Genomic DNA, 24,348 nt, shown 5'->3' with positions numbered 1-24,348 from the left:
TGATCTCACCAAATGCATATCATGCTCCGATGTTTTCATACATCCTTCGGGAAAAATTACTGATCAATTGAATCCAAAACCGGGTTAATATTGTTGAAGAAGATGCGCCATCGTTTGGTTCAAAGGCATCAGTTTTGATGACTACGATTCAATTTTGCACTTCATTTGATCCGAGCTGAATTGGGATGGCAACAGCTTTCTCAATGTCCGGTTTCGATAGTAGAGATCCGACAGTAGGCAGACGGCAAACATATACGTACACGCTTTTGGATGCGGTGACCTTGAGGGCCACATCTTCGCGATTTATTGAATTGTGACGTTGTATTCTGCAGTTTTATTTCTCAAGCCCCAATAATCATTGAAATTTTAATTTAGGTATAAGTCAGAAATTTCCACTCTACACCTACTTAGATCACTCTGGAAAGGTTTACAAAAGAATTATCGTTCAAAAGCTCTTTAGCCGGATTGAAGAGCATACAAGCACAGAGAAACAGACGTCTCACTTAGAACAAAATGCAATCAAAATAATCGTCACGGAAACAGTGTCGCTCAATGCTAAAATCACGGTGTGTGGCCAAGCGGCCACCAGATGGTGGTAGTGCGCAAACGTCAAACATAAGCAAATTCGATGGAAGCGCCATCTGTGGCCGATTGACCACCTACAAAAAATTAAATAAACCGTTAAAAAGGTGAACGATGGAACATGTGTTGAGTGAGACGTCTGTTTCTCTGTGATACAAGTATGGAGGCCAAAAATATAAGTAGACAGTCTCGATTATTGATTATTATGCTGAAGTCAAATTTATTAATTTGGAATTCGCTTTTCAAATTTTCTGGAGGGGGTCACAAGTAGCTCCTTTATGGAAATTCTAAATAATTTTGAATGTAAATTTAAAAGACTATTTCGTGGAAATTATGCCAAATTCTCCATGGATATTTGGAAGAATCAGCTTAATTCAATAAGAATATCGAGCTATTTTTTGTGGTAGAGTAAGGGCGAGATTATGGCCTTGTCAATTGATCGAATTATATAAGTTCCAAGAAGATTATTTTAATCATAATTGATCGAAGGCTTTAGATGATATTAAACATTAAACTGGTATGAATCAGCGATATTCTTAACGTCGAAGGTTTACCAGACCCGACTTAGTGACCATTATAGAGATGATTATTGAGAATAAATTATTATTTTCTATTAAATATTCAGAATGGATCCTCTTTAGTGTTTAGAACTTGGGACCAGCAGCATCGCCAAAATGGACATTAAAAAGCAGTTTCTTCCTTAAAAATCAAAATACAGGTTATGAAGACTTGCTCACTGCGTTTCGTAGCTCGAGAAGAATACAATGAATACATTGTGATTTTGATGCCAAACGATTGGACTGGTTTTGAGTTTTGGTGGTGGGTTCTTAATCCGTAAAAGTTAAAAGTCAACATCGCGGTTTTTCCCGCCCTGAAACTGACACTTAGAAAATCGTCCGAACGAGATACTGACACTGCATGGTCGTCAGGCGATCACGTTCGCTGATAACGCAAGCTTGGGCTGGGTGCCCAACTCAGTCAGCCAGTGCCTATACGCATGGCGAGGGCAAGTCTTGGCGCGATTGTTGGTGCGCGTACGCGTGCAATCAGTTTTGGCGGCTTGCAGCAGTCGGTCTCAGCTCAGTGCTCGATTACTCGCTGTCCATCGGTTCCATTCAGTTCTACTTAGTCCATCGGCCAGTTAAGATAGGTAGGTTCGGTGTTCCATTCCATGTAGTGGCGAGTATTGTACTAAGGTAGGGTGGGCAAAGTTCTGTCGTTTAACTTGGTATAGCTGATAGGTGGTTATTAGAGGAAAATTGAAAGAAGAGTCTTTAAGTACGTGCATAAATAAGTGGGTAATAATTAAACGTTCAAACAGAGGCGTGGGAATCTAAACAGATGTGTTACAAGAACTTGGTGTGAGGTAGTGAAACAATGAATTTGAAATCTTTTGCAGTTCAAAGGTTTCAAGAAAATTCGCGGATTTTGAAGAATCATGTTTGGAAATGAATATGCTATTTGGGGTTAGCACTTTTGTACGTAAAAAGAAATGCATTTTCATTACACGTAATCAAACCCCAGTCTTGGCGACAATGAGTTGTTTGTGGAGAGCCGGAGCTGTTCCAAGTCCTACAGTCAATGGTGATTGCTAGTTACTGATTCCATCGTTTAATCAACGTTCAAGTGGACTGAACGGAACGAGGAGCGTCAATTTAAGCAGGCAATAAATATGCGCGATAGGAGTAGCTAAAGGCAGCGGTCATCGTGAAGTGGTACGGTGTCTACGGGCTGCGCGAGTGACCAGAAACCGTGGCGTAAAAAGGAACATTCCTTTGCGAGTGAATGTGGTGAAATTGCATTAGTTTATTATGATTTGTTGGCTGAAAATATCACTAAACTAATTTAGTTGTAGAAGAATCGTTGAATATTGAAAAATGGTTTGGGAAAACGAGATTAGTTTTGTTCACATTTATGTTCGACTATATTGTATATAGCCTGAAAATAATCAAATAATTCAAATTTCAAATTGGTCTTGTGTTAATGTTGTACTTGTGACAATCAATTAAGGAATGAGATAATTATTTTGAGCGAATTTTACTTTCTATAGTCACTCTTGAAGCATATCGCAGTATTTGCCTGACTCCTATGGCATGTTTTGAAAAACGATCACCGGGAATACTAAACTGATATGAATTCATATTCATCAACTTTTCTGGAGCATCTTCATGACCTTTAGATAACCACGGGTTGCATAAAAAACGAAATTGTTGAACGAATTGCATCATTGTTTGGCAGAAATCCAGAGCGAACCATTGCTCTGATGCCAGATTTTCTTGTAATCATGTGCACGTCCTTGCGGTCATCGAGGAAAGGGGACTAGTGCGATTTTAGCATTCTTTGTTTTCAAATTACAAATGGAGAGAAGAAAGTCATGCCTTAGATTAGGATTCACTTTAGTAAGTGACTTAATCTTTGTTGTTGCTGAAACGAAGCTTATTACATGATATTGAAATATATTACGCTATTACTGCTTTCACGGGGATTACATATTTAGCAATGTCACGAGTGACAGTTGGTAATTACATACCTCCTTTAGCCTCAATTATCCTGTAGATTTGTACATGAAAAAAAAAAAAGAAAAATGTAACTCTCATCTTTATAGCTTAAAGTGGTCGTTTGATCATTTTTTGGCTTTTTTTTTGCACGCCAAAGTGTAATTAAAAAACTATATGTCCACTCCAAGCACGAATTGTGTTCAGCAAATTTGTTTTATACTACCGCCGTCTGGGGTGATAATGGGTCATTGTTTCAACTACTGTATGTAGAATGCTTCTAGAATGGATTTAATATACCTGAGGGCAAGAAAACCAAATTGTAAGAGACCCTTTTAAACGATTTTGTTATCAGACTTTCAGATTGTCGGTGAGGATGCTGACCCATTCTCACCCCCAGACCCATTGTCACCCCCGACGATCATAGCATAAAGGTTTCCGTTACGCACCGTGAAAGCATTCAGTGAAAGCCGCTCTGTGAAAACCTCAAGTTGGAATAGACGCCGTTTAGCAGGGACGGAGTTTTCCAGCTTGGCGACTACACTTCTTCTAACGAAGAATCGATAGATATCTTTAGATACGCAACTTACCTGGATACATGGATATAGAATCTTTGGATGTTCCGGATATCTTTTCATAAAGATACGCGTGTTAGGCTCATGCTCGTAGAACATTAATTTCTGAATCGCTTCAATGAACATTCAAAATGAAGGGCTGTAAAGGCGCGTTATTCGTTCTACAATTCTGCCGAGCAACTTGTTGTTTGAATACCACAAGTTACAGAATTAGCGTGCTGGCCGCAGTAACTTTCCTTTTTTTGTCTTTATTAGCGAGACTTTCAACCCAAAGCTGGCTCGTCTTAACTTATATTAAATAATAAATATATTCAATCATTCAGTATAACTTATCGAAACTAACGATCTAACTCCGTAAATAGTGAAAGCAAACAAAAAACTGTTCGGCAGATTCGCAGAAAAAAAATAACATTTCAGTGATAATCGTTCATTCGAAACATTTTGAAATTTAGCCACTGACAAACTAGAAGTAAAGAGTTTTAGACCCATCAGTCTTACCATATATAAAACTCAATGTTTGTATGTATGTTCCAGCATAACTTCTGAACCCATTGACCGATTTCAACCAAACTTCACACATTCTTTATATAAAGGAAATAAGAGTAGAAGAATTGTGATTATCTTTGAAAAAGGGGGTGGTGTGAGGGAGGGGGGTAGTTTTTAGTTATCGATCAACTTAGTATAACTTCTAAACCCCTTGGCCGATGTCAACCAAATTTGAAACACATGTTCTCTAATTAATTGCATATTATTCGGCAACTCGGCCGTACGAAAACCATTTTTTTGTTAAATATCTTGGCTGTGTATATTCACAGCACATGTTTCGTAAATGGACAAATTGATATGAATTTTGCGAAAAAGAATGCACGTGTCTTGGAGGGACTCGAACCCTCAACATCCTACTCTCTAGATAGGCGTGATAACCCCTACACAACAAGACCACTTAAAGGTCACGTTTGCGGAAAAGCCATCAGAATCCGAGTACCAACCTCCACCGCAGTTAGCTCTATTTTTTGCAAATTGAATATCTTTCGGATGCTTGATTTGTAAGTGATTTGTACGTAAGGCAATCAAACTCATCAAATGCTTCAGCCAAGCAAGCCTATGGCACAACAGAGTGCGATTGATTCGCATTCTATACCAGCCCGTTGCTGTTGGGCATGGAGTGCGATCCTCTCGTTTAATAAAACAATGTGCACTCGCTTGACTGTGGATATTCAACAGTGAAGCACATGTGGAGATTGGATAAATCAAGCATCCAAAAGATATTCAATCTGCAAAAAAGAGAGCTAACCGCGGTGGAGGTTGGTACTCGGATTCTGAGGGCTGTTCCGCAAACGTGACCTTTTTTTTTTTTTTTTTTACAAGGGAGAATGCATTTACACACTAACCCAGTACACGTGCATTGTAGTTGCCAAACTACCACACGGAAGTGTACTGGAGTGTCGGACTCGACCATACCGGTAATACCGACTAAACTCCCTTGGGCTCCACCATCGTTTCCCCCAGGAACTACCTCGCAGTACTACTTCTGGGGGGACGGCAGTACTAAGCGTACTCGCTCATTATCGCTCACACAGGCACTCGTCCCACGCGAGACTGACTTGGGTGCTCGCACACCATTCACTCCATTTGAGTCTTACTTGGATGCTCTCCCGGACGCTCCGCTGCCATGCCTCGAGGTGTCAATAGCGGTAACTGCCTGGGCCTACAGATATTGCGCTACGACACTCCTGCCTCAGCACGAGCAGATCAATCACACCACTGCCGAAGCAGACCACACGCTACCCTGCCGAAGCAGGGACACTCCCCATGCACCACATGTGCACAACTGTAGGTGTGTGGGTACAACCCACTACTACCCTGCCGCCGAAGCAGCTTCTCCAAAGACCATTCGCTCCATGTGACCCTTTTTCGGGTGCCCACTCTAACACTCCACTGCAATGCCTCGAGGTGTCGATGGGTACCTCGACTCCTACCTCAGCATGTGCAGTCCATACTCAGACTTCTGCTGCGCTTCGAGGTGACAATAGCGGCGGCGACACGCTATGACACTCCTGCCTCAGCACAAACAGATCACTCACTCCCTGCCGAAGCAGCTCACGCACTACCCTACCGAAGTAGGGACACTCCACATGCCAATTGGCACTCCCTGGGCTTGTGCTTTTGAAGCGGCACACAGTCGCTTTGATAGAGTCCGCTTACGGGCACTTGTGGTTTTTTGGGAGGGATTTTAGCAGAGCCCACTGCTAAATCCCACCACGCCCTAGGCAGTTCTCCCTGACTCGCAGACAGCTGGGGAGGGGTCGTCAAGCCCTTGGACATCATGCTGTCCCTGCTGTCCCTGCTGCCCCTTTAAGTGGTCTTGTTGTGTAGGGGTTATCACGCCTATCTAGAGAGTAGGAGGTTGAGGGTTCGAGTCCCTCCAAGACACGTGGATTCTTTTTCGCAAAATTCATATCAATTTGTCCATTTCGAAACATGTGCTGTGAATATACACAGCCAAGATATTTAACAAAAAAATGGTTTTCGTACGGCCGAGTTGCCGAATAATATGCAATTAATTAGAGAACATGTGTTTCAAATTTGGTTGACATCGGCCAAGGGAAGATGGAGCAACACTTCAAAAGTTCTGGCGATGCGGTTGCTTTGCCTGTTCTTTGCCAGATCTCAGGGTCAGATTGAGAGGAAAAAAATCGTGCTGCGCTTTTTTATGCCTTCCTGACCTAGCGAGAGCTCATTCGCTGACGTCTGCACCAATCAGAGCGTGGCAATGGAATGATGCAAGAATGATGCGGTACTCATATTTATAGGTTCTCGTGAATTCAATATTTTGCTTTGAAAACAGTTTTGGGCCTATTGAAACAAGTTTTCGGATATTATCAAGCATGAATATGAAAGGCATACTTGAAAGCTGTTGATTGAGTGGTTAACTGCAGAAAACTGTTCAATAGGGCAAAAGCTATTTACGTTTGAAATCTTTCAACACAGCGTAACGCGGTCGATTTGAAAATTTTGAAATGACACCCGGTATAGTAAAGAGAGACGTAAGTCCTACGTCAAAACACATGTTCTCTGTTCTAAGGAGTCGATTTTAGTGCTGGTGGGTAGGCCATTGGAAAAGGGGGCCCATCAAAAAATTTGAAAAAGTGTTTTTTGAGCCACCCTAACAGGCATTCGCCCGGAATAAGGCGATGGTGGGTTTGATCCCTTAAAAAAATCAGTCAAAAAAGACAATTACACTTTTTTTGCTAAATAACTTCCCGACAAGAAGGTCATATCAAAACTATATCAACATATGTTATTTTGTTATAAAATTTTTTATAACAAAATTTGTTAGAACCATGGTACAGGATGTTGTTAAAATATCTTAATTTAATTAAAAAAAAAATTACACTACTGGAAACAAAAAGATATAAAATTTTGTTACTATTTTATCATAAAAATAACAATTTTTTTGGAAAATTTATAACAAAATCAGATATATCATATTTACGAAAAAGAATCCACGTGTCTTGGCGGGACTCGAACCATCCACCTCCAACTCTCTAGACAGGCGTGATAACCCCTAAACAACAAGACCACTCAAAGGTCTCGTTTTGCGGAAAAGCCATCATAATCCGAGTACTAACCTCCACCGCGGTGAGCTGTTTTTGCCATTTGAATATCATTCGGATGCTTTTCTGTTGTATATCCACAGTAAATTACCCAATCGGTTTTATCATTTTCCGATTGTAAAAAAACTGCAATTCAATCTGCCTCTTCATGTTAATCAACATGCTTACCAACCCGAAATGTCCACTGTAATTCTGTGCATAAGGTAGTCTACGATATCTGGAAAGCATTTACTCGAAAGCAATCATATTGATATGCTTAGATATTGAGAGTGCTTTTGATAACGTATATTTCGAAGCTGCATTGGAAGCCGAACGTTGGGCCCCAATATTATTACCAAATGGATCCATCAGACGGTTAAGAACTGACATCTCTACTCCACATTACGTTAGCATTACGTCAAAGAGCGATTAGGATGTAAAGTGTGTGTGGTAAATTAAATGTGCTAAGATTGTCATCATAAATAACTCACAACTTGCCAGGTGAACGAATGAGATGATAATGAATTTATTGGCAACTTTCAAATACAAATTTGCCTTCGACGAATTTCGCGCCAACTCGACCAGCGGTTGGCAGCACCATCTCAGAATCGAGTGAAACTTGGTGGGCATAAAGATATGGTATTTCTAAGCCACTCTGCATACTTAGTTTTTCAAAAATTATCAAGAGTAACATTTGATGAGGGCCTAATTTATTTCATGGATTTTTTTATAAATCGATGTAACTCTAAAATGACAAGACCTACAAAAAAGTGTTGTATGGCGGACTGTCGTGAAATTCCCAGAAGTTTTTTGGAAAATATCCAAAAAATAAAATACCGATTTCTACACTGAAAAAAATTAGTTTTAAAAATTAAAATCGATATTACAAAAAAACCTCATCTCAGAAATCGATGAAATTTTTTCTGCAGGTAGGTATTTTAATTATCTAACTTTTCTGGGAATAATGTTCCTGTGACATATTTAAGGAAAAAAAGTTTTTCTAACAAAAACTTTTTTCATGTCAATATTGAGTGAAAATTTATCAGCGTGTTTTATGCCTGCAGCGCCAATTATAGGTTCAGCAGCCTATCATCAACCAACGACACATTTTGGAAGTATAAAAATTTGTTTAGGAAGCAATTTAGCATAATCTAACTTTAATGTGGACCAACATTTGGCAAGGGCGTATATTTTGCTAGATTGCTTATATCAATGTTACACACAAATGACCAGATTTACAAAATTGTGATGTTTGATGGACTATTGTAAATTTGTCTGAACTATGAAGTCTGAAACATAAAAGAGCGTTTCGTTCACCGAGAAAATAAATTAATGAATGATAAGATTAAAATTGTCTATTTTTTTAATCAGATAAACATTTTGATTCCAAACGGTGAAGCTCGGTAGGTAATTTCATTAAGGGGACTTCCGCATTTTTTTAATTTTTTCTTCAATTATCATTTAATTCTTATTTCTACTTGAATACTCATTAATTTGTAAACTTAGTCGAACAATTCAAAGACTCTTGGGTCTTCATCTGAGTTGGAATATTTTTAGCCAGGATTTTATTATGAACGATTGGTATAAAAGAACGAAGCTTTTGTGTGCCAATTATAGTTTTTGCTTTTTTGAAAAGTTCATCAAACTCTTGTTGAGTACCGTCGTCGGGGGTGACAATGGGTCAAATGGGGGTGAGAATGGGTCACTGTTTCAGCTACTTAGAATGCTTGTAGAATGGATGTATCTGAGGACAAGAAGATAAAAATATAAGAGACCTTTTTGAACGATTTTTCTCTACGCCCTCCATGCTCGCGGTGAGAGCGATGACCCATTCTCACCCCCAGACCCATTGCCACCCCCGATGGCGGTATTGCTCATACGTGATATAACAGAAATGTAATTTTATGATATTTTTGTTTGATTGAAAACGTGCCCATTCGCCCATTCGTACAACTCCCGATGAGTCTTGATAGTATTTCCATAATCTTTGGCAAGAGATGCTCGTTTTGCCATTCGTTTGAGAGTGCCACCAATAGCTTCGCAAGGGCCTTTTCCGTGCGATGTTGTAAAAAAGTGCCATTCTGCTTCTAAGCCATGTTTTGAATTTAAATTACACAGACTTGGAAAGATCCTTTTATTTTTATAATGTGCTGTAGCTTACCCAAACACAAAAGTAATTTTTGTAAAATCGATCGACTGTTTCAAAAAGTCAATTAATTTAAAAATGAATAAGTGAACAGCTTTTGTGTCATGGGTCATTACTTCTGATTAATAAAGTTAACGTTTTCTAATTAACCGTTTCTTTTAAAGTAAACGTCGAATGGATGTATTGTTGCCTGGGAATTATTCCAACCTTGAGCAGCATTTTGGATAATGAATGAATAATTTTCAGAGAAATCTAACTGTTCAAGTGTATTGCTGTTTGCAAATAATGTCATAAGGGGCCATCCACAAAGTACGTCACGTTTCGGGGGGGGGGGGGGGGTCCGAGTAGCGTGACGACTCATACAAAAATTTTGGAGGTTTAATACAAAAAGTGTGACGAATGGGGGAGGGGGGGTCAAAAATCACCAATTTTTGCGTGACGTACTTTATGGATCTTCCCTAAGTTATAAGTTTATCAATTTTTTCAATAAAATACGATACAAAATCATCTACAGGCTTTATAACGGTTTCTAAATTACACCGTTCAGTGGTTAGCCTTTGCTGAAAAACAACATCTTCTTTTCCACTATTACAATTGAATATCACTTCAGTTTCGTTTCGGCAACATTGCCCGTTTTCAAAGTAATTATTTTTTTGTAATTGTTTTTAAGTTACTTCGATACAAAAAGTCAAATAAAACATAAACCCTTTTCAAATGTTGGTCCACAATTATGTTAGATTATGCTAAATTGCTTCCCAAACAAATTTTTATACGCCCAAAATGTGTCGTTGGTAGATGATAGGCTGCTGAACCTATAATTGGCGCTGTAGGCATAAAACACGCTGATAAATTTTCACTCAATATGGACATGTTTTTGTTAGAAAAACTTTTTTTCCTTAAATATGTCACAGGAACATTATTCCCAGAAAAGTTAGATAATTAAAATACCTATCTGCAGAAAAAATTTCATCGATTTCTGAGATGAGGTTTTTTTGTAATATCGATTTTAGTTTTTATAACTAATTTTTTTCAGTGTAGAAATAGGTATTTTGTTTTTTGGATATTTTTCCAAAAAACTTCTGGGAATTTCACGACAGTCCGGCATACAACACTTTTTTTGTAAGTCTTGTCATTTTAGAGTTACATCGATTTATAAAAAATCCATGAAAAAAAATTAGGCCCTCATCAAATGTTACTCTTGACAATTTTTGAAAAACTAAGTATGCAGGGTGGCTTAGAAATACCATATCTTTATGCCCACCAAGTTTCATTCGATTCTGAGATGGTGCTGCCAGCCCCATAGAAGGGTTGGCGCGAAATTCGTCCTACGGGAGACAGTCAAAGCCAGTTAATTGGAGAAGGCACTGAACTGTGTGCATTGTAATTTGATGTCTCAGACTAGAATTGCTGAGACATCATTCATGTCAACGAACGGCTTTGAGCGATGATGACATATTTTACACATGCCACATGTGTGCTGGTGCGCCCTCAGAGGAAGTATTATCTCAACATTCGTGGAATCGAATTTCTATCACTTCGAAGTAGTTGGTTTCAAATCAACTTCCTTTTAATATGATGGGGTGGCCCTGGAAAGAACCGATTTAAGTTTCTTAAGTCTTTATGCGAATTTAAAACTACTAACGGCAAACAAACGATTGTTGGAATCTTGGGTGAATGTTGTTGCCAACAACTGCCACTCGATGGTTTTTTACATTTTCAGTTTTTTTTTCTTAAGTGCTGCTGATGCTTTACAACAAAACCGCAACAGACACCACGTTGAGTCTAAATGCTCTGCAGCAACCATCCCGCGTCATCAATAAGAGATCCCTCTGCGGAATATCGAGCAAAATAGCTCGCGATCGCGGTAAATCAGCTTTCTTGTATCCAACAAAAGGGGCTTACTTTTACCGTAAAGGTTGGACATCATATTTTCACCCATAACAGTTAACAAAGGGGCGGCGCTAATAGGCCATAGTATGTTCCGTTAATCTGTTTATGGTTTCTGCCCAGGAAGCGGTGGCGCCCGTTGAATCCCTATTGGTGGTGGTTGGGGATCGTACACTTATTACGTAAGCACTTTTTCTTAGTTTTTCAATCAACCATCTCCTTTCCCGAAGTCTATCTGAATTTTTGCGAATACTTTTGCCCATCAGTGTATAAGTCAGGGCACTAGACTAAAAACTGTGCCTCATCTCAAGACGTCGAAGACCCAAGGAGTGTACATTAATCTTCTTAGCAAAGTCACTCCCAACGATTTCGTCAATCATCTTTCCCCCTGAATGTGAAACGGTTGGTACGGCTGTCCTCGTTTCTTCCTCTCGTAGATTTAAAACTCTTCGTTGATCATGTTATTTATTACTAAATAATATGATTGCCGGGATGTTTTGGATTTTCTCCCAAATTCAAGCCTGCACGGTGGGCCTGGCCGTTTTAATACTTGGGTCATATTTATGATATGCTGCAAATATTGATGCAGACAAGAAAATGCTTCGGGAATACAACCGACATTTCCAGGATGCTTTTTAATACTGACTGTGCATGTGCTAAGACAAGACAAGACAAGACAAGACAACCACCTCCTTTCCCAAAGTAAGATTTCTTTCCTTTGAATGATTTTTTTTTCATATTCTGCTTTTTTTCACAAAGGGAGGTGTCTGTAGCAATTCAGCGGCACGTTAATCATGCAATGGCAGTCGTCGGCAACAGCAGAACTAAATCCTATTATTGGAAATATATCGGATGTAGTTTAATGGATCTCATTAACAAACTCGGGAAAAGCGCAAAAAGTAATGATTTTATAAGTTTGGAAAGTGAGTCGTCACGCAGAAATTGTGTGCCATATTTTCCGTTGGAAATTATCATTTTTTCATTGCTTTCTACTGATATTTTGTGGAAAGATTTTATTTGATTTATGAAGAATGTAAACGGTTGTTGATTGCTAATTTTGATTTATTTATGGAAATTTCCATGAGAAAAGTTTATATACCTGCTGAACTAGCATAAAGCCAGGTCACTATCTAAACCAAGACTGCATTCACAGTGCTGTATTTTTTCCCTATTAAAAGAATCCAGAGCAATTACAATTTTGAAAATAGCAAATTACTAATTTAATTATTAAAATTTACGTTTGTTTCATCAATACTTTTATATGAAGCTTATGCAATTACTGAAACCCTATTTTATTTTCTACTAGCAGACCCGACGAACTTCGTTTCGCCTAAAATTGATTAGTTCTCGAGTTATGCAGAAATTTCGGTTTCATTTGTATGGGAGCCCCCCTTTCCAAAGGAGGGACGGATCTCAAACCATCTTAAGAACCTTCCCCGACCCCAAAAACCTCTGCATATAATTTTTTGCGCCGATCGGTTCAGTAGTTTCGGAGTCTATAAGGTTCAGACAGACAGAAATTCATTTTTATGTACATAGGGGAACTGTTCCGATCTCCATCTCACTGTACATATATCAATCTCATCGCTAAAAAAAGACATACGGCACCAAATTCGTCGCTTCTTTTTGTCAACATGCGTGCTCACTGCTGAAAAAAATCACAAAAATAATAAACAAACCAAATTCCTTTCCATTGCTTTGTTTTTGATGGGATGGAAATAGGAGCTATGAGATGAAGTGGCGAACCGTTCCCCTAGATTATTGCAAATTTTTAAACCCTTTGTGTTGGAATGCCTTTACTTGTCATAGGACGAGGAGTCATAAGAGTTAGTACTATCCCATAAAATTCCATCACTCGATTGTAACTTTATAGATTCTTGACCTCAGCTGTTTGCAGTGTCTTGTACTTGATGCGACTTATATAATGCAAATGCAATAAAACATTGCAGATCATAACCAAGCCCCTTCTGCAGACAGATTCAAGTATCATTGTATTTAGCAGTACGGCAGTACGAAGGCCGGAATAAAAAATAAAACAAACAAAAAATAATACTCACAATAACGCTAAACGTCATACGTCATACAAACACATCCAATAGTATGGTAATTACCTGCGTCTCAAGATTGGATCGATAGTCCAATGTCCGGCACCTTTATGCAAAAAGTACCTATTAATCGATTTATTAACCACCGTGACCCAGCACAATATTGACCTTCGCAGACGGTAAGCCACCACCACCGCAGCTGGGTTAACGTTGGCCGATAGTGGAATTCTATACGAAAGCGACTTTAGCCTTGTCTTGACTTTGCTCAGAGCCGCAAATAAACGCGATGATCCGAAAAAAGCCTTATGCGAAATTAGGAACAAGAAAAAAAACGCTTCATATCTACATCGATAAGCGATATTGACAGACCAAGCGCGTCGGACCGGGAAGAACTTTGACCACGTTCCACCCGATTCGATGTCATACGATTAGAATTTTAATTTACACATTCATATCAACGCAGCGTTGTTAGGGGACAGTAGAACGAAAAAGCGCACGGTTTGTCAAGGTGATCAATTATTCAAATTCGGTAGCAGCTGAGGCTGGAACGATGAGCAGTTTTATTTAAAAAAAACCTTCTCGATAGTATTATTGTTGACTGGAAAATTATTTAGAGGTTTTATTGGCAAGCCTTCACTTGTATATAATAAGGTAAAATAGTTCCTGAATTCTATTTTTACACGATTTACATTTTCTCAATTTTGCACTCATCCTGAATGTTCAACACATATTAATTATCATGTGATTTATCTTTGATTTAATTTGGATTTTTTGAAACATGTTGAAGACATTTTGGTGGTAAGTTAAAATCACACGATCAAAAACCCGAACGAAAAAAAAATCATGTGAAAACAGAATCTGTGTATTTGATTCCACCACTTAATTGTAATTTTATCGATGCGTTATTGTTGATTGATAATCATTCTCAAGTGATGCAATGCAGCAAAGTAAACGACTTCATAATTTCAAAAAAAATCTGATTAATCCATTTAGTGGTGTTAATGCCTTTCTCGTTCCAAAAAAAAATACTAAAAATATGAGTGAGCTTCGGAAGCACAAACGAATTCGGTTTAGAAGTCCAAAATTATTCATCTAAGGAGGCCCAAAAGATGTCCATTCATTAAACCAAAAAAGTTCATTATGAAGCCCAATTTTTTTTAATGTATTGCGGCTTCCGAACGGATTCCTATTCGTGTTTTCGAGCCGATTTCTATTGGGCTTCCGAACAAAATTCTTTTGTTCTTCAGAATGATATTCTCTCTGGTTTCCGCACAGAATCCTTCAGACAATTTAAGCGGAATGCACTTGGGATTAGGGATAGAAACTTCTTGAACTGGGGAATCCTTTTTGGGTTTTTGAGTTTCCGAACGGAATTATTTTGGGCTTTCGAACGAAATTCTTTTAGACTTCAGCAAGATGTTCTTTTTGGTTTTCGTACGAAATCTTTTTGAATATTAAAAATAATTTTTTGAACTTTTGAACGCAATCGTTTTGGGCTTCTGAAAAAAAATCCTTTTGGACTTTATAGGTTTTTGGGTTTTCTAACGGAATTTTATTGGGCTTCGAACGAAATTCTTTTGGGATTCAGCACAATTTTTTTTGGGTTTCCGAACGGAACCTTTTCAAATTTGCGAACGGAATTCTTTTAGGCTTCTGAACGTAATAATTTCTGGGTTGTTGGGCTTTCGAACGAATTAGGCTTTCGAATGAAATTCGGTTTAGCTCCAGCACGGTATTCTTTTGGGTACACCCAAAAAGCAGATCTTACAATTATTGTATAAAAATGTGGCATATACAAATCTGTAAGGTTTTTATACAGAAATTGTATTAAAATAATACAAATCTGTATAATTTCAATACAACGATTGTATTAAAATCATCCAAAAATTGTATATGCCCAATTATTATACAGTTTATGTAAGGTTCTTATGCAGAACTGTATTAAATCTTTTTATCTTCCGAACGGAATCTTTTTGCGCTTCCCAGCAAAATGCCATTGGGTTACCGAACAGATGTCTATTGGGTTTTCGAACAGAATTATGTTAAACTAAGGAATCCTTTTGAATTTTCGAACTGATTCCTTTTGAACTTTTTCGGCTTTCCGATCGAAGACTTTGTTGGTCGCTCAAAATTCTGTTAAGCTTCAGCACGGTATTCTTTTGGGTTTTCGGCGGATTCCTTTTGCATTTACGAACGGAATGCTTTTGAGCTTCCGAATGAATTCCTTTTTGGATTTCTAATCTTTGATAATGATGATGATGATACTACCATTTATTGTAGCAAGGCACCTGCCGATAGCACTGGCCATATCTGACAAACGATTTGATCATGATTATACTATTGTTTGTATTTCATCAAACTCCTGTACGAAGGGTCAAAATGGGTGGGGTGGTTCCATAAGCAGAGACACATACAATAATATAATCTAGCCCTCGTTTCCCAGATTGACCCAATAGAAGGGGAGAAGAGCCCGCCCTTTATCCACGAGATGTTAACAATAGGAAGTTGGCGATTCCACTCTTCCTATCCAAATCGCTTCAATCGGGTGCCCTGATGGTTTTGTTTATGGTTTATAATCATATTGTTTCAATATAATTTGGTGAAAATATATAATAGAATTCTCTCACCAAGTTTCAATTCGCTTGTCCTGGATGACCTTTCTTCAACAACAGCAAGTTTTAGATTTATGCTGTCTTCAGAGATGGAAAACCAATAGTTCTGGTTTAAATCGAGGAACATGCTTCGTTCTGGCTCTAGGATCGAGAAATAGTCTTCTTGATTTCGAAGTACAGCTATTTCTAATCTTTGATAATAGGCCTAAAATATCAAAGGATTTTTGGAATAATTTACCTTTAATATGTTGAAGAACTAATGGAGACAATGACACGAGGTTGATTCTAACTGGAAGATTCATTGAGTTAATTTGGCAAAACAATTGGACAAATTAGCATAATGGAACAATAAGGACAATAGTCAGTAATTCGGATAAATTAAATTAAATTATCTTTTGGGAATTTGAAAGACTTTTTTTGCAATTCCTGATACAGCTCGTGTTTGAAAGATAAAACAGTCTACTTTTCCTTACCTCACACAATGTTACATGATAGAATCCAATCTGATTGTTCTCTGCTGTAGAGATATAATTTATTGGCAGGAATGATCTTGTGAAGTAAATGAGATTTTTCATTTAGTACACAACTTTTAGGCTTACAAATTTAAAGGCTTACATATTTTTCGTCATTGCAAAAATGACTCATATCGATTTGTTCTGCCAAAAGATATTTTAGTTACAAGATAAAGATTGTCACTTCGGTTCCCTTTGTTTTGCTGTCCGAAACATGTTGGGTACCGAACTGTCAAATCGTATGTATTTTTCCTTCATTGACATTTAGTACCCTATCATGTGGAAATACTTTCCTTCCTAAACTTTCTGAGCAAAGTATATTAGCGGGAAGATTAGGAAGGAACTATTTCCACATGGTATTATTATTTTATTATTCATTCTGATTAAGGCCGAAGTGGCCTGTGCGGTATATAAGAGTCTTCTCCATTCGGCTCGGTCCATGGCTACACGTCGCCAACCATGCAGTCTACGGAGGGTCCGCAAGTCATCTTCCACCTGATCGATCCACCTTGCCCGCTGCGCACCTCGCTTTCTTGTGCCCGTCGGATCGTTGTCGAGAACTATTTTTGCCGGGTTACTGTCCGACATTCTGGCTACGTGCCCGGCCCACCGCAGTCGTCCGATTTTCGCGGTGTGGACGATGGATGGTTCTCCCAACAGCTGATGCAACTCGTGATTCATTCGCCTCCTCCTCGTACCGTCCGCCATCTGCACCCCACCATAGATGGTACGCAGCACTTTCCTTTCGAAAACTCCAAGTGCGCGTTGGTCCTCCACGAGCATCGTCCAGGTCTCGTGTCCATAGAGGACTACCGGTCTAATGAGCGTTTTGTAGATGGTCAGTTTGGTACGGCGGCGAACTCTATTCGATCGGAGCGTCTTGCGGAGTCCAAAGTACGTACGATTTCCAACCACTATGCGTCTCCGAATTTCTCTGCTGGTGTCATTGTCGGCAGTCACCAGTGAGCCTAAGTACATAAATTCTTCTACCACCTCGATTTCGTCACCACCGATGTCAACTCGCGGTGGGTGGCTCACATTGTCTTCTCTTGAACCTCTTCCTATCATGTACTTCGTCTTCGACGTGTTGATGACTAGTTCGATCCGCTTGGCTTCCCTCTTCAGTCTGATGTAGGCTTCCTCCATCTTCTCAAAGTTACGTGCCATAATATCTATGTCGTCGGCGAAGCCAAATAGCTGGACGGACTTATTGAAAATTGAACCACTCGTGTTAATCTCTGCTCTTCGTATTACCCCTTCCAAAGCGATGTTGAATAACAGACACGAAAGACCATCACCTTGCCGTAATCCTCTGCGCGTTTCGAAGGGACTCGAGAATGCCCCTGAAACTCGAACTACGCACATCACCCGATCCATCGTCGCTTTGATCAACCGTGTCAGTTTGTGCGGAAATCCGTGTTCGTGCTTTAGATGCCATAGCTGGTCCCGATCGATTGTATCATATGCGGCTTTGAAGTCGATGAATAGATGATGTGTGGGCACGTTATATTCGCGGCATTTCTGCAGTACTTGGCGAATGGCAAACAGCTGGTCCGTGGTGGAGCGTTCGCCCATAAAACCCGCCTGGTACTGCCTCACGAACTCCCTTGCAATTGATGCTAGTCGATGGCATAAAATTTGGGAGAGTACCTTGTAGGCAACGTTCAGCAATGTGATTGCGCGGTAGTTGCTACAATTAAGCTTATCGCCCTTTTTGTAGATAGTACAGCGCTCTAGCCAGTGCCTCACCACCGTGTTTAAATAGCTCTCCTGGTAGTTGGTCAACCCCAGGGGCTTTGTTGTTTTTCAGCCGGCCAATCTCCTCCTGGATTTCCTGGAGATCCGGAGCCGGTAAAATTATTTCCTGCGCACGTTCTCCCAGGTCCATCACCATACCGCCATCTTCATCTGCCACATCACCATTGAGGTGTTCTTCGTATTGCTGGCGCCATCTTTGGATCACCTCACGCTCGTTTGTAAGAAGGTTCCCGTTAATGTCCTTACACATGTCGGGCTGTGACACGTGGCCCTTACGTGAACGGTTAAACTTCTCATAGAACTTTCATGTGTTATTAGCGCGGTACAGTTCCTCCGTCTCTTCACGGTTTCGATCTTCATGCTGGCGCTTCTTCCTCCGGAAAATCGAATTTTGTCTGTTCCGCGCCCGTTTATATCGTGCCTCGTTCGCCCTCGTGCGGTGTTGCAGCAATCTCGCTCATGCTGCATTCTTCTCTTCCACTAAATGCTCACATTCGCTGTCCTACTAGTCGTTTCTCTGATCCAGGGGCACCGTGCCAAGTGCAGCGGTTGCGGTGCTTCCAATGCGCCTAGCTGCTCTTCCGTTGGGAGTGCCACTTCCAGCTGCTGCGCGTATTCTTGGGCTAGTCTACCGTCTTGTAGCCGCCCAATGTTAAACCGCGGCGTCCGACTTCGACGCGTGTTGTACACCGTCGAGAGTTTTGAGCGCAGGCATACAGTAACGAGGTAGTGATTGGATTCAATATTCGCACTGCTGTAAGTTGCTCACATAGGCTTTCAGAGCAACGCAACTAGCAAGGATCGAGAATCCCGAGTGAAATCTATTAGAGTTGGTCTGCTGCGGCACACGTCTTCCACTATTACCTCGTTCAGCCTGGACCTTCGCAAAGGGAGGTAATTCGCGCGTGTAACAGATGCCGTTTGATGCCCGGATGCCGGTTTTAATTATGAAGTCCGAAAGACTCGAATGTCCGAAATGTTCAAATGTCCAATTGTCCAAAAAGATTCCTTCTAGAAACCCCAATGGATTCCGTTTGGAAGCCCAAAAGAAGTTCATTCAAAAGGTCAATTTATCTAAGAAGCGTTCCGAATAGAATCCACAGTTTTTATTTCTGCAACTAAAATTGAATAATTGATGTTCCGGCAAAAATGACGTTTGTTAGCTGAGTTTCAGTATAGTATTTGCTGAATTCCAGCAACAAAACGTCACTCAGATTTATGAATTTTGGTAAAAGTTCCAAAACTTGTTTAAATCCCGGTGAAATTCACGGTATTCATTTGGCCTTCGAACGGAATCTTTTTGAACTTTTAAACAAAATTCTTTTTGATTTCCGAGTGGAATCATTTTCGGCTTTTGAACGAACAGTTTAGGCTTCCAAACAGAATTCTTTTAATCATCTAAAAGAAATCTTTTGGACTTCAGAACGGATTTTTTTTTACCTTTTGTATGGATACACAAGATGATGTGTTACCGAGCAAAATGCTATAGGGATTTCAAACGAAATTCTGTTATGCCTCAGAATGGTATTGAATTGTGTTTTCGAAAAGAATCTTCTTGAACTTTCTAACGATTTTCTTTCTAGCTATCTGAGAAATCTGTTTTGGTTTCCAACTGGAACCCTTTTTGAGCTTCCGAACCGATTCCTTTATGGGTTTCAAAACGAAAATCTCCTGGACTTCCGAACGGAACTCTGTTATGTATTTAAGCAGAATACTGTTTGGAGTTTTGGACTCCCGAACAGAATTCTGTTTGGCTTCAGAACGGGTTTATTTCGGGCTCACGGACGAAACTTCTTGAGTTTCCGAACGGAATTCGATTGGACTTTTTAACGAATTTCTTTTGGGCTTCAGAACATACTTATTTTTGGGCTTTAGAACGAAATTCTGTTGGGCTTTAGCACGGTTTTCTTTTGGATTTCGATCTGATTTTTTAAAATCTCGGAAGGCTTTTGGATCTCCGAACGAAATTTAGTTGAATTTTAAAACAGAATTTTGTTGGGCTTAAAAAAGGTAGTTTTTTCGGGAATGGAATCATTTTGGGCATTCGAACATAATATTTCTGAACTTCAAATAAGGCTATTGTTTGAGCTTTCGAACTGATTTTTTTGGACCTCCAACCGATGACAGAGGGCTATTAATATGGACGAAAGTGTTTACCGAAGGTAAAGTACTCATTTATATTCATTACGAAATGCTTTTGTGTTTCCGAACAGAATTATACTGAGTATTCAAACGAAATTCTTCTACGCGAACAGTATTTTTGGGTTCCCGAACGGAATCCTTTTGAGCTTAAAAATAAATCCTTCCGGGATTCCGAACAGGTTTTTTTGGACTTCTGAAAGGAATCATTTTGGGGCTTTCGAATGAAATTCTTTGGGACTTTGGAACGAATCCTTTTGGGTTTCCGAACAAAATTCGGTTGAACTTTCGAACAAAAACCTGTTGGGCCTCGGAACGGTGTTTCTTGGGATTAAAATCGAAATCCTTTTATATTTTGGAACGGAGTCATTTTGGGCTTTAGAACGGAATTGTTTTGGACTTCCGAACGGAATCCATTAGGATTTTAGGTATGGTTGGGGTTTTGATGGAAATTCTGTTGGGCTCTAGAAAGGTATTGTTTTGTGTTTGCGAATGGAATGTTTTTGAACATTCGAACGAAGTCCTTTCGGACTTCCAAAGATACGGAATTCTTTGAGACTTACGAATGAATCCTCTTGGGTTTGCGAACAGAATTCTGTTGAGTTTTCGAACGAAAATCTGTTGGGCCTCAGAGCGTTGTTTTGTGGGATTCCAATCGAAATCCTTTTGAACTTTGGAAGGAGTCATTTTGGGCTTCAAAACGGAATCCTCTTTGGGCTTTTGAACGGAATTCTTTTGGAATTCCGAACGCATCCTTTTGGGTTTCCGAACAAAATTCTGTAGAGCTTTCGAATGAAAATCTGTTGGGCTTCAGAACGGTATTCTTTCGGGATTTCCGAAGGGGATTTTGAATTGAATGCTTTAGGACTTCTGATTGAAACTCTGTTAGGTGTCTAAACATTATTTTATTGGACGTTCGAACGATATTCTGTTGAGCTTCAAAACGGTACAGTTTTGGGTTTTTGAACGAATTTTTTAAAATTTCGTTCGAAATTCGTTTGGGTTTCCGAACAGAATTGTAATTTGGAACAGAATTATGCTGGTCTGCAGAACGAGATTCTTTTGGGTTTCCGAACGGAAGGTTATTGAACTTTCAATCAAAATCCTTTTGTCTTCCATAGGAATCCTTTTGGAATTTCAAACGGATGGTTATTCAATGGTAACTTTGAGAAGGTGGAGGAAGAAAACAGCTTAATGATGCTAAACTGATCGTTTTGTACGAGGACAACGTAAGACAAAAAATGTAAATTTTACAAATAACTGTAAATCTTTTTAAAAGGTCACAAGGCTGAAATGCTAAGTCAACCAGTAGCTTCGAATTCAATCCCTGATAAGGGGTTTTGCTGGGTTTTTAACACGCAATTAAGATATTTTACAGCACATTTTTTTTTAGAACCTGAGAAGAAAGTTGTTTGAAGTAATCAACCACCTTCCCCGCATATGTATTCTTGAACATGTTGTATTATGTACCACGGTAATCGGTCATGTTATAACAATTGAATGATAATGAACACGGCCGGCACATTGCATTGTCATAAGTGGGAATATGTGAACATGATTATCTATTGGATGATAGCGTGCTCAAATGACCGATAATAGCTTGTAGTTCGGTTTTTCGCAGCCCTCCGGTCGCTTCAGTATTAATAAGTGATTTAGAGCTACGAAGTGAGACCGGGTTGGCCCGAGTTGCTAGTTCAAATGCTGTATGATATGACAGAGGGCTATTAATATTCACGAAAGTGTTTACCGAAGGTAAAGTACTCCTAACAAAGATGATGGCTGTTTTTTTTTGCTGGCTTAGATTTGCGAGTATAGCTATCTCTATTCGTAAATTGTCACAACAACTGTGGAAATACAATGTGCTTGGTTATGAAATTTTTGATCGGTTTATCCATAAATAGACTTGACCTGATATCGAAGATAAAAAGTTAATCAATTAAATATACTGTTTGAGGTAAAATGAAACGATATTGAAGAACTGTTTTTCTACTCCGGAAAAATAAATTTGTAATTTATTTTCTTTCATTCTTCTAATTTCAGTTGTGCTGTATATAACTTTTCAACATGTCTCTGGATCAGGTAATTAATAATTAATAATTAATCTGTGTTTAAGAAACAGGTATAACATTCCCGGAAACGATCATCCATATTCACATCATCAAAAAAAATGGAAGTGGTTAATGTCTCTCTGATCTACTCGTTGGAAAAAGCGTTTTGCCACCACAAGTTTTTAAACGTTAGAAAATTACAAAATCAGCTAATTTGACTTTCATTTCACCTTGAAAATTGTCAGGTCTTCTGCAACCTTTAGATTGAACACAGTCATCAACGCTCATCCAAACCGATAAGAAACCTTCGACCGTTAAAATTAAATGTGAACTAGCCCGATCTGCCGAGTAAAAGTAAATTGACTGATAAGAAAAGCTGAGGCAAAACGTTCCGACACGACTTTGCTTTATTACGAAACAATATCATTTTTTCTTCTTTCCAGTACTAATATATCTACTCACTTATTTTATGATAATAACCATAAATCACTCACCCTTTCCAATCTTATCACCAAGAATGAAATCACCTGTGCAATGTTTTCTGATATAAAAAATATTCCCGTCCAGCAATTCAACGAAGCCGCCGAAAAGGTGAAGACCTTCACGAAACGGCCGTCGGACCAGGAGCTCCTGGAGCTGTACGCCCTGTTCAAGCAGGCCTCCGTTGGGGACAACACCACCGAGAAGCCCGGCATGTTCGACTTGAAGGGTAAGGCCAAGTGGCAGGCGTGGGCGGATCAGAAGGGCACCAGCCAGGATGCGGCTAAGGAAGCGTACATCAAGCTGGTCGAGCAACTGACTGCCAAATATTTGTAGAGTTGTGTGTAGTTGAACGTGTGGGAACGTGAGTTGTGGTTTACCATCTTTCGCTGCTTATTTATAGAACTTTAAGTTTTGTTCAGTTATGTTAAATTTGATTCAGCAGGGGCATTTTTAATGTGTAAATTTACTGTGAACTAATGTGATGATACATTAGATGGAAATGACTTTTGATCCGAATGCCTAGATTTTTTTTTTTGTAAAGCTGATTAATCTGGTTGGCGACTTTGGGTGATGCGTATAATTTCGGCGTGTATTTTCTCTGTAGATATTTTTTTGTACGCCCTCGCGAAACAAAAATATCTTCCTCTCAGAATCTTATACAAAATCTATCACTCGTATAGATTCATGATATGTAGCACACCGCACCGTGAGACATGTTTTACGCAAGCTGTTACGATAAGGAACTCATTGGGGGGCTACTCCATGATAAATTCCTTTAAAAACCTAAAATTGCGGGACGCATCAGCTTTGATGATCCATATCAATTTTGTTTTTCACAGCTCTGCGAAAAAATAATCTCGAACAGAAAATGAGGGAGAGCGAAGCGTTTTATCATAGCTTCTCGGTGGGGGCTGTCTATCCGATTTTCTTTTTTCCCACCTGATAAAATTCAAAATTCACAATTTCAATTAAAGTGCGATAAATTTATTTCTATTGCTAGTGATAATTCGAAGAGGATTTTGTCTCTCTTTTATAGTTTTTCGTTATTTTGAGAGCGATATCTGCAAACCCTGATCGTAACGCAACGTCGTACACAAGACGGGATACTCTTGCGGCAATATCGATGACGAAATTCTAGCGAGGAGCTTTTCCGACTGTTGTCGTTAGGCATGGTCCTCACTATTGCATGAATAGCTTTAGTAGTCGAAGTGGCTATTGGAATTAAATCGAACGTTAGTCAATAAATCCATAAATCCCAGGTGCTCGACGGTATGCTTCGATGAAATCGCATACCTTCAGACATCGCTCTCCTATTACAGTAGGCTAACATCAGCTCTGCTTTAACGTAGGATTACGTCCTTTAAGAAAATAGGGGGTCATTCTGGAGATCAAAATTTGTGTCTCAGCCGTCTTCCAACCGATTTTGGAAATTTTGGTATCAATCGGTCGACGAACTCTTTAAGATTTCGC

General features: G+C 39.3%; 1 protein-coding gene across 2 annotated transcripts; it reads left to right on the top strand.

Moving 5' to 3' along the window:
- The first annotated feature begins 1,611 nt into the window (after positions 1-1,611).
- On the top strand, positions 1,612-23,365 carry LOC134218556 (acyl-CoA-binding protein homolog). 2 transcript variants are annotated; one of them, XM_062697693.1, is made up of 3 exons: positions 1,612-1,732; positions 22,388-22,426; positions 22,963-23,365. In XM_062697693.1, the coding sequence occupies exons 2-3, from the start codon at positions 22,412-22,414 to the stop codon at positions 23,209-23,211; spliced, it is 264 nt and encodes an 87-aa protein (XP_062553677.1). In that variant the 5' UTR covers positions 1,612-1,732; positions 22,388-22,411; the 3' UTR covers positions 23,212-23,365. The 2 variants fall into 2 exon arrangements, with proteins under 2 accessions (XP_062553677.1, XP_062553678.1); XM_062697694.1 differs by having other exon boundaries at positions 1,699-1,778.
- The last annotated feature ends 983 nt before the right edge of the window (positions 23,366-24,348 follow it).

This window comes from Armigeres subalbatus, chromosome 2, assembly GCF_024139115.2.
Source record: "Armigeres subalbatus isolate Guangzhou_Male chromosome 2, GZ_Asu_2, whole genome shotgun sequence".
NCBI lineage: Eukaryota > Metazoa > Arthropoda > Insecta > Diptera > Culicidae > Armigeres > Armigeres subalbatus.
Note: the sequence above shows the minus strand (reverse complement) of the source record. Positions and strands in the feature narration are given on the sequence as shown.